At 40.1% G+C, this 17,281-nt stretch overlaps 1 protein-coding gene across 6 annotated transcripts in view; it reads left to right on the forward strand.

Moving 5' to 3' along the window:
• Positions 1-1,183: 1,183 nt before the first annotated feature.
• The window catches only part of ampd2a (adenosine monophosphate deaminase 2a), a 34,377-nt gene continuing 18,279 nt past the window's right edge, over positions 1,184-17,281 (forward strand). For 2 of the 6 annotated variants that reach the window (XM_084347926.1, XM_084347927.1), the window contains exon 1: positions 5,414-5,882. In XM_084347926.1, the coding sequence (XP_084204052.1) occupies positions 5,429-5,882 (454 nt within the window). In that variant the 5' untranslated portion in view covers positions 5,414-5,428. Of the gene's footprint in view, positions 1,409-1,682; positions 1,755-3,527; positions 3,603-5,413; positions 5,883-15,218; positions 15,602-17,281 lie in introns of those variants that run through there. The other 4 variants (XM_084347928.1, XM_084347929.1, XM_084347931.1 and 1 more) reach the window with 4 other exon arrangements.

Genomic DNA, 17,281 nt, shown 5'->3' on the forward strand with positions numbered 1-17,281 from the left:
ACCACTCAGACTGGAACCTTGTACTTTACCAGTGCATAAATCAACATCATATCATGATCATGTTGTAACAGGAACTACTAAATTATTGCTATTAATCTTATCAGTTGAGTTAAATAAAGATGAAAGGTTGTTTTTTTTAATAACAACTGACAGACATGGTTGAATGAAATGTTGAACTTAGACCTGAGTCAGCAAACAGTGTACCGCCACAGTGTGTGTTCCTATTTTTACTGCTTGTGTCTGGCAGGCTTCCAGTTTGCTTTTGCAGACAGCCTGTTGATTGTTACTTCAATGGAAAACACAAACTTAAGCATGTAAAATACACTACGTTACTTGAGTATTTTCATTTTTCTAATCCTTTCCACCGCCACTGGATTACTATAATTTACTATCACACTGACGGAGACATTCTGCCTGCACGATACCTACTTTTGATGGTTGAATAGTTAAAAGTGGTGGAAGAAGAAGGCTTCTCAAAACCTTTATCTAAGTTTCAGCATCAAATGTATACTTAAAGTAACGAGTAAAGTAAAAGTACTCATCATGCAGAATGGCCCATTTCAGAATTATGTGGAGCCTATTATATTTTTGGATTATAATTATTGATATATCACTATAATGTTTCAGATGGTAAAGGTGGAGCTATTTTTAATTAGCCTACTTTGAATTCTACACGGTTGCTTGTGAATCTCACAATTTCTTATCCCATTGACATTATACATCATATTTTTTTGTTGATAATCTGAATCTGTAATGTAACTAAAGTAAAGTAAGTAAAGTGATAATATGAACCTGTAGAGTAACTAAAATAAAGTAAAGTAAAGCAAAGTTAAGTGATGTGAGGTAAATAAAAGTGAAGTAAAGACAAGTCAAGGAAAGTAAAGTGAAGTACTCAAGTACAAGTATCTGATTTTTTTTAATAAGCATGCTTTCAATACTTCAGTTAATATACTTAGCCCGCTCACTTTCCACCAGAGGGTTATTTAATAGGTTACATGATAATACTTCTGTCTGCCAATTTGAGATTAGGTATTTTCACATCGTGCTGTTGCAACTTGAAAGATAAAAATGCAACTTGAAAAAATTAATTCCCCCAAATGAAGGTGTTCAAATATAGTTATCACTGTGATTTTAGCGTCTCTTACGTCCAACAAAGCTCATTGAAAGCAGTGCAGAGCTCCTGGTGATCGACTTACCATCTTCTCTAGGAAGGTTTGTTTGTGTGTTTCATGTGAAGACCTTTGAACCACACTGACTCACAGCAGGCGGCTCCTTTAAAAACAAAACTCGGTCCTTTCCGTTTGAGGAAACTAGACGTCGGTGGAAACAAAAGCCAGCCCGTCGAACAAAGGTGAAGAAGAAGAGCTGTAGTAACTGTTCACCACATGAAACTATTACTGTTGTTCAGGTAAGTTCAGGTGTAACGTTCACTGACATGACTCACGTTAACTAAACGTTAACTAGGAGCTAACGGTCAGTCACAGCTCGGAGTCGGACGTTAAAACAACGTTATTTAAGTGTGTGGTGATGTTATGTCAGCGCAGTGTACAGGACTGTTAATCATATCTAACGTTAATAGATCACCTAGCTGTAGAGGTATCGGTTTAACTGATAAAGTTAGCTTATCAGCTCGCTAGCTAACTTTGTCTGTTGCCAGTTTAACAGTGTTGTGTTTCCTACAGAAAACATTTCCTGTCTTGTGCCACAGTCTAACTTCACTTCTGCTCCCACTGGGTCTTCAACAATGTCAGATGGTAAGTCAAGAAGCAGTGCAGACATCTGTCAAGAGCTCATTCAATACAAGTATTTATTTAGTTGTGGACAAGGCTATATATAAACATAACTCAGTGTAATTCTGAATAGGACGTTTAGTCTGAAAGACACAAAACAAGCCGTTTGCCTCCAGCACCTTAAAGCTCATTGAATGTATTTTATGACTGAGTCAGAGGTCTTTCTTTGCACTTCATTGTCTTCACTGGCCTTGTAGCTAAAGTGGCTTTTACATCCTCTCAAACAGGCTTTTTAAATAGGGCTCAGTACTAAAGTAAAGAGTACTGAAGTCAAGTTCAGCTATAGCTTTGTATATCACTAGTCTTATTGCATTACATCTTGATCACAGGAAGGGGTGACTACAGTCAAGCCTGTGTACTCACTGTATAAACAAATCCTAAAAGTATTAGATAAAAAGCCCAAGGATTATCATCACTGTGACATTATAAAAAATGTTTTTTGATAGCTTCTTATTTTACTCAGATGCCGCCCTGATGTTAAGACTTTTCATTAATCTTGCACCTCCTCCTCTCAGACAATGTGTAGCTCAACCCAGCTGTGGCAGAGTTGGTAGATCTAGAGCATCCACTGTGTGATCGGGTACCTCAGTTCAGAAGGACCGCATTTGGTCAGTCTGAGGCTGAGAGACTTAGACAGTTGACTTAAAACCAGGCTTAAGTTTTGGCTAAAATCAGCACAAAAGTGTCATCACTAATGATTCCCTTGCATACACTGTCTATCATACTGATTCTACTATTTTTACTGTACTTTTTATGTAGTGCAGTGTTCAAATTTATGGACTTTTATGTATTGTGCAGTTTTATATAGTGTAGATGTTGTTAGGTGTCTTTTTTTTGTTTACCTGTCCAGTGACAACAGATGCAAATTTGCTGCTAGCTACCTCTGGTGGAATTACTTTTAATTGTGCTCTGTGCCTGTAAATAAATACAATGATCAAGGTGGCATCCTAATCCTAACCATCTCCTGACTACACCCTACTACTATTTTCAATATAGTGATGTTTGTGTTGGTGACGGCTTTTGTTTATAATAAATCTTAATCGGAAAACAAACAGCATTTCTTCCCCTAGCATTACCAAGTGGTATTATTGCTGGCGCTGCTGTCCCAAAGACAACCACATCACTTGTGTTTAATCAGAGTAGCAACTGCCAACAACACTGTACAAAATGTGAATGCATTCATTCATTTAGTCTACCATGGAGACATGAAAGCAGATAGAAATGGTGCCAGCCAGCATCAGTGTTAAGATTAGTTTATAGAGAACCAGTCTAAAAAAACCAAAACTTGTCTATTGCCAGTTAAAGTTAAAAAAACAGGCTTAAACATAAAATTCCCCCCGAAACAAAGTGCTCAGTTTCAGTCGAGCTCTTGCAAACACAAGTAGTGCTGTTAATAGGAAAATGCCATGGCTCTGTTCTGTAAAAAGGAAAAAAAAACTTGACTCATGAACAGATTTGGCAACATCAGCCTTCGAATACAAATTGTACCTTATCTACCTGTTCTAAAAATACACCGTGTTCAGATGCGTTTGATGGCATTTCACATTACCTATGAACGGCTGTTCACGGAAAGAGAGTTACTGCGTTTTCTTTTTGGTGTATGGCCTCTGCAAACAAAATGCTGAATTCCATGAGCTTTGCTCTGAAGGAGTGAAAAAAAAAATCCCCCAGCAGCCAGTGATATGCACAGTGGTCTCATTTTTAGCAAAAGGGTGTGTAGACAGACAGCTTGACTAAGCAGCAGAGAGCAAAGAAGAAAACCAAAGAAGGATTAACAAGAGCTATCAGGCTAACTGTCTCTCCAGTTTCAAGGTAAGGCCTTGAGAATGTGAGTCATTTGCTTTTAGCAAAATGTTTATTCATGGGGGTAGTTAAGATTTTTGTTTCAGACAAAACTAGGCCTCTGCTTTTTAGCCTTTGCTGCTGCACCAGATGGTGAGCGTCAGCTCTCTCAAAAACTGGGTCAGATTTCAGAAAAGGCTGGAGACACCCTGTAACAAGATTTGTATTTTTACTTGGGAAGGATTAACATTCTTTTACTTTTGTCACCCACCAGGAGATGTTGTTGCTCAGCTCATTAAATAGAAAGATTCCATTGCTGTATATGCAGTTCGTCTAAATCTTCAGGACACAGTCTGAACAGGTTTGTGACGCCAGTGTAGTCTTTGTTTTTAGCAAAATTTCAAATGAATTCTAACAAAAAAAAAGATTGGGTTTTAGTGTCGGAGGGCTGTCTGATAGGTTTAAGTGTTTTTGGGTTTGGTCTCAGGCAGTTGTATTATTACATATCTGATCTAAATTTAGCTTGTTTCTCAATATTTTAAGTTATTTAAAAAAAAAAAATTGAGCATTTGTTCAGAGTTAATCAAGTTCAGTCTATGCATTAATACCAGAGGCCACTTCTTTTTAAAAAAAACAAACATTGTAAGCATATTCCTGCAGTTGCAAAGTCAGTTCAGTTGTTATCTGAAAGTGTTAGGTGTAAATACAGGATGATGTTTGATGAATGAAATCATGAAATTAATAGTATACTGTTGTCTATTGCTGTACAGTTTCAGATTTGACAAACTGAGGCTGCTTTAACAGCAGACAAGTGCTCAGAATCGACAAACATGTGCATAAAACTTTCATACCACTAGAGGGGGATCTTTACTCTTTTTTGTAGCTCCCTTGCGCTGACGACTGTATGTGATGGAATCCCAACGTTCAGAACAATATAAAATAGTCATCCTCTGATGACGTCTGATCAATAGTCAGTGTTGTCAGGCTTAGTAATATATAGTTGATGTGATGCACATTTTGTATATGTGTATATGCGACAGGAAAAGTCTTTAATCTGCAATGATGTTACTGAGCAATTTTGGTTGTATTTAGTGTATCTGGGGAGTCGAGAAAGACTTTTTTTTGTTTGAAAAAAAAAATTAGAGCTTACATGATCATGTGCTGTAAAACTGTATCTGTATTTGTTATGAAATGTCCGAGTTTGAGGGACAACAACTTAAACTTTGTAGTTAATGAGGACTTTCAAAGAAAGTGTTATTTTACAGTTCATTGATGAGTGTGCCTACAGCATGAAGCAGCAGTAAAGCCAAGTTAAAGTCAAGTTTTAAAAAAGCAAACTGTTGGTAAAACAAAATAGAAATATTCAAGGTATTTGTTTCACTTGGTCATGCTCTGTAGACATTTTGGATTCAGGAAGTACAGGAGAGAAAGTTGTCCACATGCTAGTCATTGGTTGCATTACCGGTTCTTGCGAGCCATTGGTGGTCACTATTTATAATACTTCATGTCAGGCGGGCCGGTGCTGTGTGAGTTTAGGCTGTCTGTCTTTCCTCTGAGTTACCGGCAAAGAAGATTGTGAGTTCATGAGTCAGCTTACACACCAAGCTGGTTTCTGTGCGTATCCACTCTGACCATTCTGTATTCTTTGTCTTTTTTCTTCACCTGTTCATCTGGATCCTCTGTGTTTTCTCTCGCTCGGTTTAAAACACGTCTTCATGATATCCAGCGTATCGAGTTGCTATTTTTAGATGAGTGGAAAAACTTTTGTCCTTCACTCACCTTGGCGCTCAGCTGGCGGGCTGTACTCGCTCTCCAGGCTCTCTGGCTGTCATGCTAGCTCCACACTTTGATCTGCAATGCCCTCCTCGGTGGCTGTTTTTCCCTGCATTGGATACAGGAAGCTCATTCCCTGGTTGCTAGGGCAACCAAGGAGGATGGCCCCCAGCAGGAGTCGGGGAAGCCTTGGGCTGCCTTTCAGCTCGTCGCTGTGCAGTATGCCCGCTGACCTGCCGTGGGCTTGGAGGAGGAGCCAACTTTGCAGAGGAGCCTCTCCCGGCCCAGTATGGGTCCTGCTGCCCCGCTGCCCCACCGTGAGACACAGCTCCAGCATTAGAGCTAGTGCTCCTCCCTCCCTCTGCTGGCCACTGCACAGCTCTGACTCGCTCTGCTCCAGTAGTAGCAGGAGCACAGGCAGCAAGATGTCATCCTCTTCCTCCTCCTCCTCCTCCAACAGCAACGATGGACAAGGAAAGCCTAAACCTAAATCCCCGTTTCGCAAGAGGGGCAGTCTGCAGAGCACCACCAGCCCTGGTGAGTGTGGGTCAGAGGGGGTCCCATAGAAGGAATGAGTGAACTCTTGAGCTGTTACATGAACGTGGAGGCAGAAAATTACACGGATGTTTGTGCAGTGGCATTTAAGAATTCAAGCTGCACACCAGAGAGGAGGACTGCTGTAACTGTAGTCTTTTGCTCAGTTTTGCATCCGTTGTTGGGACATTGGTTGAGTGTGTTTGAAGCTGTGACTGATTTTTTTATTTATCATTTAGCGTGCATGCTGCTTTGTGTGGAACTGTAATGCAATTCCCTACAAGTAATAGTTTAACTAAGCTAACTATCTAAGGCTGCAACTGACTGAGTTAATGTTTGAAAAAAAATAATAAAATAAATCAGTTAATTGTTCAGTGTATAAAACTGTCAGAATATATGGTGGAAAAAAAGCACATTAAATGTTTTCATAGCCAAAACAACGTTTAAAAACAGAAAGGGCGTTCACTTCGTAATTGGTAAAAAAAGAAAACAATAATCTTGACTATACTCAAAGTAAGAAATGTGTTATTTAGTACCACAGTTAATATATAAATAAATACATTATATCACAGTCAAACTTCAACACAGCATAATATAGATGTCACTGTGTTGTTTGCTGTCAAATTGTGCATGCTGATGAAACAACACACTATTTTATACTAGAGAAAATGCCTTTTGGGGATATTCCACATACATAATGGTTGTGTTGGTATATGGTAGATATGCACCCTTAAAGACGTGCCCTTTAAAGGGCCCCTTTGCTCTGGCTTCTCCTTATCTCATCAGCGTACGTTAGACAGAGCTGTAGTTGGACCCTCCCCAACTGTTTGCCCAAATTCTTATGAATTTTGTTCAGGGGAATACACAGTGACCATGTGAAAAAAAAGAAACATAATTATATCATATATTTTTGTTAATGCAGTTTAAGATTGGTGCATTTCTTCCTCCCTTTATACTTCAACTAGATTCCTTCATCAGCCTCCCAGATGTTAAAACTAGGGATTGATCAATATGTTTTCTTCAGGGCTGATACCAATACAGATTATCAGTAATCAAGTAAAGATATTTGCTGTCCAAATTAAAATCTTGCTGTCCAAATTTTAAATAGCTAGTGATGGACTGTGACTAAGTACAGTTTACTCAAGTACTGTAAATACTCTAACTTCTTTGAGGTACTTAACTTGAGTATTTCCATTTTCTGCTAATTAATACTGTGTTTCTAGTTACTAGTTACTTTGCAGATTCAGCTTTTTCAGTGTTGATAAGCTATTTCTTCTGATGTGTAACCAACCAGATAGTGTTGTGGGCGGGACGTTGAGTGAGATCACAGAGTGGTGACTGCAGACAGTAAACGATTGCTGCTGATAACCCATCAGAGCCACAAAAGCACATTTCAAATATTTTTCCCCCCCCCATCAGCAATTGGACACAAAAAAAGACAGATACCGATAATCAGAAAAAATATCTGCCCTGATGATCACACAGGCTTATAATCGGTCTATCCCTAACTGAACTTTGAGTCCTGAACGTTGCGTCCTGTTGCATCTATCTTTAGCTTGCTTTAGCGACAGTGACCTCTGGACTTTTAGATCAAAATTTTATGGATTGCAGCAAAGTTTGTGTCATCGAATGTTGGAAATGCAGTTTAGCAGTTCCTACTTGATGATTTGGTTAAAGCTACTTTGGTTGACTTAAATTTATCACTGTTGTTGGTTGCAAAATTAATCTAAAAACTCAAATGCTGCTCTATGAATTAGATATAGTCATTGACATTGACATTTTGATTGGACTTTGTTAGCACTGGCCTGTATCTTACTGGCATATGGTGGTGTATGAATTAGTGTTACAGTAGTGTCAATTCACAAGGTATGCGTAGGGGTTTCATTAACTTTTTAACGTGATGGGATACAGGCCAAATGATCGTAGCTCTGTGATTAGCTTTGAAGTTGATGCTCACTGGTCTCTGTGGGGAGACCAGCACTTTATCTGTGAAGCAATTAAATGTTGATATTGATTTCATTTGAAGCTGCCTTCTCTGTGTGCCGTAGCAGAGCACAAACGCTGGGTGTATGGAGGGATGCAGCAGCAGATCTCAAGCAGTAACTCATGTTGACTCACACTGTACCGTATTTGCTGAGGAAGCCTGTCTTTGCTGCAGTAATAAATAACTTAGAGGTCTCTCCATCCATGCAGTCATTTTTAAGTCCTCTCAATTAGCCGCCTGGCTGAGCCCCCCTGCACTCCCAGTCCACATGTAGGCCACCCATTCTAGTACCTCCATCTGACCACACCAGGCTGTTAGCATTCTGGATGCCAAATTACTGCTGCGTGCAAAAAAAAACCTACTGTAGCTGGAGCTTGAGCAGCTGGTGTTTTATCCCTGTCATGAACTGAAGTCTTCAAGATTTCCTGTGTCACTTCTTCACCAGAAATAGCTTGGCATCACAGCAAATTTCTTTCAAGTCTCACGGAAGTCTATTTATTTATATATTTTCCTTTTTTAAACAAATTCTTGTCTCTTTCACTTCTGCGCATTTGAAGCAGCTCACTTATGTCAGTATTGGTGTTGATTTGCTGGTGGAAACATTGATTGCTCGGTCAGTTTTCTCATCTGCAGGAGTCTGTCTCTGCCTGCAGGCTGCTCTCTCCCACTGGACCTTTATCGCATCACATGAAACAGAATACGTAATGTCCTAGCTTTGCAGCTAAATATGACGTGATATATAGAGCCTATAAAAGTATCTGCCAGAGAGATGGAGGGGATTCCTCTCTCCAGCACTACTGACACTACCTTTTGTACCTTTCATCTGCAGGCTATGGGGTAGCCCAGCTTGTCAGATGCTTTTGTTGCAGCAGATTGTCTTTGTTTTTCTCAAAATGGGTTGTCAACTCATTCACATTTGCGAAGTACTGTGATCTCTGCCCCGTTACATGGATTTCCCATCGTGGATTTCTGTGCTCTGTATGGTACTGGATAATGTATAGAGAGTATAGAGGGTCTCTGGCATGTGCATTTCAGATGTGATTACAATTTGACTGACTCAGCCTGTCAGTTCCACATTCATTTGTATGCTTCCCACTCACTATACATCCTGCTCCATGCTGCAGTTGACTGTTTGCTGTACTCCCTCCACTACTCCAGCCTCCCCTTGTTCTGGTTCATTATTAATCAGATATACTATTCCTGTCATGGCATGTCTCCTCTGCGGTTTTCTCTCTTAAATTCAAATATATTCTGTATTTCATGACTTGCTGAGTCATGTGGGCTCTGTTCTGTTACCCACTGGGGGCTTTGTTACGCTCCTCACTGAATCTTTAGCACAATTACATCTTGTTACCCTATGGACTTTAACCTGCACAATCGGCAACCCCCGTCCCCACCCACCCATCTCACTCAGCCCCCACCTCCTGGCCCCACAACAGACAGAAACATGTGACAAGCAAACACTGGGAGTCCCTGCCCAGGGCCCCATAACGTAACAATTGTGGTTGTGGGCGTGAAGCTGTAGGTGTTACCTACTCCTGATGAAAAGGTGTCAGTTGTGATTTTTGTCTTCATTAGTGAGAGACGGAGCAGATCTCAGTGACACTGCACAGTTAAATGTATTATTTGTATTGTTAAACTGTAAAATTAAGAGCATTAAGGGAACCATTGAGCAATATTTGGAACTAAGAGCAACGACAAGGTATGGCTTTTGGCAATAATAACTTTTGTATCACCAAAAAGTCCATTACCTGTGTTTGAAATCTGTCCTGTGTGGATAAATGGGGCTTTTATTTTGGTAGAGTTTGAAATATTGTATGAATATTTAGAACATGATCTGACAAACTGCTTCTTTACAATATGTTTTATTAACACATGTAAAAGTACAGTTCTTCACTTTTTCCATCTCACCACTAGAGGGAGTCACAAAAGTGTGTAAAGTCAGACCATCAGTTTTAAACAAGTGGCTGGTTGTCAGAGTCCGGGGTCTTCAGTCAGACATGACTGAGGACAGTTTGCTCGGTGTTTGGGTGGAAAATTCCAGGGCTTTCTTCTGCTATGAATAGTTCAGTTGCTTCCCATGTATCAGAGGAGGTGTGTCAGTTCTGTAAAAGGGATTTTGGAGGAACCAGTAACTAAGGCCTTGAAGGCAATAACGGCAACAGGTGGGCCTGTTGTTGCTGGGGTGAGCAGATAACCAGCAGAGCAACTATCTCGGTCCTGTTAATTGTCACCACAACAGAAACACACACACATGCACAGAGCAGCTGGACTCAACATTATGCCACTGGACATAGCATATCTCACTGCTGACACTCATGTGTTATGATGGGTTGTATTTCATCGCTGTGGTACAGTTGAGCTTTGGTCTGTCTCTGCTCTCAGCATGGCTCCTAATGAAGATGAACCAGCGTCAGCTGATGTTTGGTCCCTGGCTGGCATTTTATTGTCCTGTGACCTCAGTGAGTCAGTGATTCGCTCGTCTAACGATCTCCCAGCTCATAGACCTGCTTTGTTTAGGAATACACACATGTGCCTCCACACTGATTCAGGGTAAAAAGATGCAACACAAGGAGAACACCCAAATTGTTTCTCTACAAACAGTCACTTATTACACAGTTTTCTTATGAGACTTGCATAATAAACACCATTAACCACACTTTGTTGGCAGAGGGTGAGATGTTGGCTCCACAGTTGGTCGACACTGATCTAGTCAGATAGTCTGATAAACCCCTCTGCAATTTGCAATTTTTAAACTATTCAACATATTTTGATATCAGCTGATATCAAGGAGCAAATTCTTCCTTTTGTGGTGTCCCCTTTTGTGCATTCCTGTGTGTATCAGAGCATTTTATGTGTTCCATTGTGAAAAAATTGAGCTTTCCTTATAAAGCCGTACGCTGGCCCTACACAAGAGGATATTGGACAGAATTTGGGTCCATTTCCCCCCTCCTGACAATCGCAGGGGTGTTCCTGACTCAAGACTGGTCTGAACAGATTATCTGCCCAAATGTTTCTGTAAAAATAGTGAACAATTCACTATGTTTTTACTTTGCGAAGACTTAATTAGCGATACGATTATCAAATGTTATTTGCATAATAGTGAATATGCAACTATGTCACTAAAAGCTCACACATTGTGTTGAAAGAGCCTAAACTTTGATTTCGCCTTAAAACCTTCTGTCATCACTCCACCAAACAAGCAAGACACTAAATCAAAGCAAGAATGGTGAGTCTCAGCATCCAAAAGTACAGATAGCAGTAAAAAGTTGTGTGCTTTTACATGTGAGTCTGTATCGAAGCACGTGTTATCAGAAGCCCCCTCTCTCAGGCATGTCACTGAAGTCTTTTTATTGCCTCTGGCTCTTATCCCTGACACACCTTTGGTCTCAGGAATGGGATTTTAACCTCTTGATGTCCAGGAAGTGCTAAGCACAGTGTGCTACATGTTGACAGTGTCAAGTGACACAGTGCTCCTCTCTGCTATATTCAGATATGGTGAGAGCTGCACTGACAGAAGTGGGAAGAGGTTTGGTGCGCGGACAAGGCTCTGGATAATCACATAGGATTGGAGTGTGGGGCCATGCGTGTGTGTGTGTGTGTATGGGGGTATACAGTGTATTTGTGTGTGATGGGCTGCAGGGAGGATTTATTGTTTTGAGAACTTTCCTGATGCAGATGCTGGGAAGCCATGAGTATTTGTTTGGAATGTTTGTCCTGTTTTATTCACATGGGAATTTTTGTGCAGGATTAGAGATTAGGTTTGCTTGACAACAGCCTTGACAATAATGCCAGCTCATGGTTCTTCTGGGAGAAAGGGAGTGAAAATGCCGCATGGCTACTCCCCTGCGCTGTTGATTAGTCTCCTGGGAAAAAGATATGCTAAAGACAACAGAGCTAGTAGCAGAAAAAGTCAAACTGGGGTTGAAACTAACACCAAACCTCTGACTGCTTAAAGGAAATGTAATTTTAAGTAAAAAAGTAGACCTTGTCTATATTGAAACTGACACCAGCCTGTAGCTGTCTTTTGGCAGGGAACCTTTCAGCCTGCTCTGGTTTTATAGTTTGAAGTCATCAACACATACTGCCATATTAACATTTAAGCTCAGAACAGAAAGTAAAAAAAAAAAAAAAGATTTGCTCCAAGCTTGTACAAGTTCACAGAAATGTAATGCATGAGAAATCTCCACAAGCACTTCAGGATAGGTCACAGGTAAAATAAATCTTCAACACTTCAGGTGGCTGTAACCAGTAAGGGTGGCAGTAGTTTTCATCTTAAAATGACCTGTTACTTTCAACTAAACCCCCTTAAACACCTCTCTGTTAACAGTTTCCTTTATAACTTTCTGAATCTGAATCTGGCTCCTATATAGGATTTTGAATAAGTAAATTAATCTGAGATACCATCCTCTCTAGAGGTAGTTTAAACATTGTATCACCAAATAAATTGGTGTGCAGTCACAATTCTTACATCCGTTAAAACTGACAAGTCATTGTTACGTGAAAATCAACTCAAATTACAGTCAAAGTGTTTCCGCTCCTTTAGTTTAGGCCATTTGAAATGCAAGATGATGTCCAGAAAGATTTTATTGTGGGATAACATGTTTTAAACACACAGTATATATGTTTACAATTCTACACAGACAAAATCAAATTATCATCACTATATGTTTTCAAAAACAAATCACATCACAGCCTGCTTCAATTACGGATGGGAATACATAAGATTTTATTGATACAATTGCCCTTATTGATTCTGCTTTTTGGTACGATTCTGTCTCATTATCTTATTGATTCCTGGTCAATCTTAGTTGAACTAGCTGTAGCCTGAAAGCTAGCTGTACCAACAGCCTGTCTGTCGTCATCTAAAATGGATGAAATGAGCAAATATTTGTATGGCTTTTGTTTTCATTTAGGTTAGCTTAGTCAAGAAGAAATGTGCCAAGTTTGCTTGTGTGGCACTGATGTAATTATTCATCCAACAGTGTAGATGCATGGGTTTAAAAACACACCGGCATCAATAAAAGGAATAGATAAGCTCAGAGGCACAAGATGCCAATCAAGACACATTTGGAAATGGTTTTCAAAGGTTCTGGTTCTCAATTCTCATCCCTAGGTTAGAGGCTGGAGCTGACTTTGCAGCAACAGCTGCTGTTGATTGACTTGCTGTCTGAAATACTGCACAATCTCTGATCAAAGCAGGGCAAGAAACGATGTATACCTTAATGTAGAAAACTGTTTTAGGTTAGTCATTATTTTTTTCCATGGTGCCAGGATTTGCAAACCATTGTCATTTTACGCTTTGTACTTGAAATGTACACCGCAAGCTTTAACGGAATGAGCACTTGTTTCTTTGATTTAACAAAGTCACGACTGCTGTTTTCAATTTCAATTATTATTTATCATATTTTGTGTTCATCCTTAATCAAAGATCTATCAAATTTAAATCCACTCACTGATTTAATTTTGAGATTAATAAAAAGGTGCAAAACATGTATGTAACACTGTGATCCTCCCCTCTCACTGAAGTTACATAGAGCAGAAACAAGTGATAGGGGGGCAGAGTGGCTGAGCCAGAAGCCCCATTCACACAGCCCTTTCAGTGCGGGAATAATGAAAGGTTAATGCGGAGTCTCTGTGTGAAAAGGGCTAGAGATACCATTCACCCTATTACAAGACACTGTACCATCAAATTGATTTTGAAGCTGTTATGTAAGGTCAAAAAGTTACATAATGTTGCTTTAAGCAACAACCTGCCAATAGAGTGTTGATTTGCTGTGGTTAAGTTAGGCCTCTGCTCAACTATGAAAGCCCCCCCCGCTTTCCACAGACAGGATGTGGAAACCTCAATGACCAACACATGTTAGGTCCATCATGCAATAGGCTTCACATTCAGAGCAGCGACTGTATTGTGTATCTAGGTCAACTTTTTTTCAAAAACTGTGTGTGGTGGGTCGTGTTGATTGTGATGTATGATATTTCAATATTTTTCTGCTGTCGTTAAAACTCATTGAAATCTTGTTTTATCTTTGTGCTCTAGAAAAAACAACTAGAAATGCATATCAGTTCATGAGTTGATTCCAGAGACCAATGTCTTGTTTTAGCCTAAAGGCTTTTGCCATTTTGCTCTCTGGCTCTCAAACTGGTTCAGCACGCAATACTGAGTACAAAAAAAGGTGAAAAACAAACTCTCACTCATGAGTCAGACAAGTAGGGGAACATGGTAATCATACTGTCCTCTGAGTGTTGTTGGCTTGTCTTTAGTTGCAGCTGGGTCATTTGTATGTGATGGCATTGCACAAAAATGAGGATCTGTCCAGAATTCAGTACCTGGTGTGGTTTGTGTCTGCCCTTTGTGTGTTTTTCATGCTGATGTTTGTGTGTGTCTCTCTGTGCCTATATTTGTTCAGCCATCATCTGGAAAATTCCACGATGATCCTTTAAAAAGTCACTAAAAATGGACCTTAAATAGAGGCCTGGCAAATTTCTTATACACTGTGAAACACAGCAAATAGGCCTTTCTTGTGCGATACAGCAGTCATGTGAAGTACGAGGGAAATAGCCTCCCGTGGCATCATGTGATTCGGTGGAGACGGAAACATGGCATGCAGTGTGTAAATGAGGTTGGTCATTCAGTACACCCATATATCTGTATGTGCTCTGTCATATGAACATTGACCTCACACTTCAGACACTGAATTCAAACATCTGACAGTCACATGAAAATAATTTAAATCATAAAATTGTTTAACTTAAAGTCGTTTTTCATTTCCAGCATGGTAAAATTGGCTTGCAGCATGGATAAACTGACGCATCAGCACAGACTGTTCAACAGCAAGCACGTTAAAAGACATCAATTAGAGTGATTAGCACACGAAATCAGTAAAGGATTAAGTCACAGAAATAAGCCGATTAAAACAGATAAAATGAATATAAGAGTGACATACTAAGAAAATGACAAGCAAAGGACCATATTACAGCGCTACAGTGTTGTTTACTGCATATCAGCCACACAAACTGAAGTAGTGTAAATTAAGTGATTCTATTACAATAATATAATAAGAAGGAATCTATCTATTGATCGAAGTGCAAATTAAACATGTCTTTAATGGTATTCATACCACTTTAAAGGTTTGCGGTCATGATGGAAGCAGAGCGTTCTTGAATAAGAGGAGGGAGGTGAGGAGAAGAAGTGGGAGTGGCCAGAGATGCAGGGCCTCCTCCATTTTACTGCACAATAGAGGCTGAAGTGGTTTCACCCGGTCCCTCCCCTGTTTTGCCACGTGGTATGTTCCAACCCAGTATTTAAATCCGGGAGCTTGGAGGCTGTGTTGTTCATGTACTGAAAACCGGTGTAATCCAGGAAGCAGCTGAGAGACAGAGGCAGAGAGAGAGAGAGAGAGAGGGGGAGAGAATCAGAGGAAAGAGGGGGAAAAAAACTGCTTTGCCAGCACACTGGAGGTGGCGACAGTTACAAGAGGGGAAAGAAAGGAAGGGGAAAAAGAGGGGGGAACTGTGTGATCTGGTGTTAGAGCAGCTTGTGTTTAGGAGAGAGGGTATCTTGTGTCCCTCTCCTCTCTCTTTGCTGTCATTCTCTCTCTTCCTCTGTGCTGGCGGGGGAGGGTGCATCGAGCCGTCCCAGGCCTAGTTACATGTCCCAGCATCCCGCAGGAGCTCAGACAAGGCCACTGCGACCGTTACGGAGACTGTGAGAACAGGACAAGGCAGGGAGACAGAGGTACTGTAACCCATGCTGAGTAATGATGAACAACACCATGCTATATATACTGTAGAGCCTGTTAATGCGACTACTGTGTTACTAGAAGTTTAAGCCGCAGTTGTGTGTGATGCATGGTGTAGAAATACTGCACAAGCAAGCCTATAGTGACAGATGAGGAGCTAATAAACACAGTTGCTGTTGTGTACTGGAATAAGCTGACAGCATGCAAAAGACAGTGAGAGGAAATCTAAAAATGAGAAGGGGGGGATCTTTTGGGGGAATCATAAGCAGATGGGAGAGAAAAATATGTCATCCATTTGTTCTGTTGCTTCGATGCTGATATTTGGACAGCTTGATATGTTCCATAGTTCGCTGCAGAGTTTGGCTGTTGCAGTGAGTAAACATCTGGGGCATCTATTCCCTGCTGCTGTTTGCCACAGTCCTGTATGATGCAGTGATATTGCCCAGTGGATTAATCAGTGCTACGGAAAACAAAACATATACAGTGCATGGCACAAGTTCTGAAGATGAATCAAGAAGGATGTTGCAGCAAAGTTTCAATTGCTGAACAGTGCCACTGAAAAAAGAAAATGATTATCTTAATCAGCGCTGGGTTGCACCAGCTATGTTTAGGTTCAAATGTATGTCTAGTTTAGCCTGTCAACCTGTATGCACTTTGCGTAGCAGATACACATTTTGACATAAAAATTCGCTGGTACGTTTTGTCTTAAGTGTGCAAAAAGCTGAAAAGCACCTTGTGAATTTGACCAACTGTGCAGCAGTATTCATGTCTAAAAGCAAGAGGCAGTAGCTATACGCCAATTAGCCTGTAGCCTGCCAAAATCCAAATGAAGAAGAAGAGTTAGACCAATAGTGCTGGATTTGTTCCTTGCCTTCACCCGCCTACGAAACAAATATTTAAGTCGGAATGATTGACAAAATGCGAAATGTCATTTCAAGAGACTATCTTGGATCCACAGCGACGCTCTTGACCATGATTTATCCTTTGCACAGGTAAACAGACTAGGCTGTGTGTGCAAAAAAAGTTCATAGTTAAGTTCAGTTAAATTAACATAGGGATGCGTAACTTGCCTATCCTCCTCAGCCATTAGTCTGATACCTGCAAGCAGTAAATCACGTCAGCAGAGGGAGGAGGAAAGGAGGGATGACTAAAGGCTCTGACATACTTTACTGTACGATACTGTTAATGACTGATGCTGACCCTTTGCATGTCTGATGATGATTGCTACTCTAGATATTACATTTAGTTATATTTAATATATAGATATACTCCAATCCTTTTCTGAATCTATTCTTTTTTAAAACAATGCATTTTAAAAAAAACAATTATTATAAAACATCAACATAACATTATACATCTAGCAAAGCTGGTAACTTCACCAAATTTGACATCAGACACTAACATTGTGGGGTTGGCAAGCAAATATATATATATATATATATATATATATATATATATAGAGTTAGATAACTTTTTAATTAACAACTGCTTATTTACAGTTTTCCATTGTCATCATGCTTTGTACTAAGTTACATACCTTTTTGTTGTTGTTTGTTGATTAACGTGAGCTTCTTTTAGCAGTTAGCCTCCTCGCTATTGCATAGCAAAGTGTTTAAAGACCCTGGGCACAAGAGACAACACAGTAAGAAACACTGCATTAAGAATAGAGCTGTTCA

This window comes from Pagrus pagrus, assembly GCF_965226575.1.
Source record: "Pagrus pagrus genome assembly, chromosome: 3".
NCBI lineage: Eukaryota > Metazoa > Chordata > Actinopteri > Spariformes > Sparidae > Pagrus > Pagrus pagrus.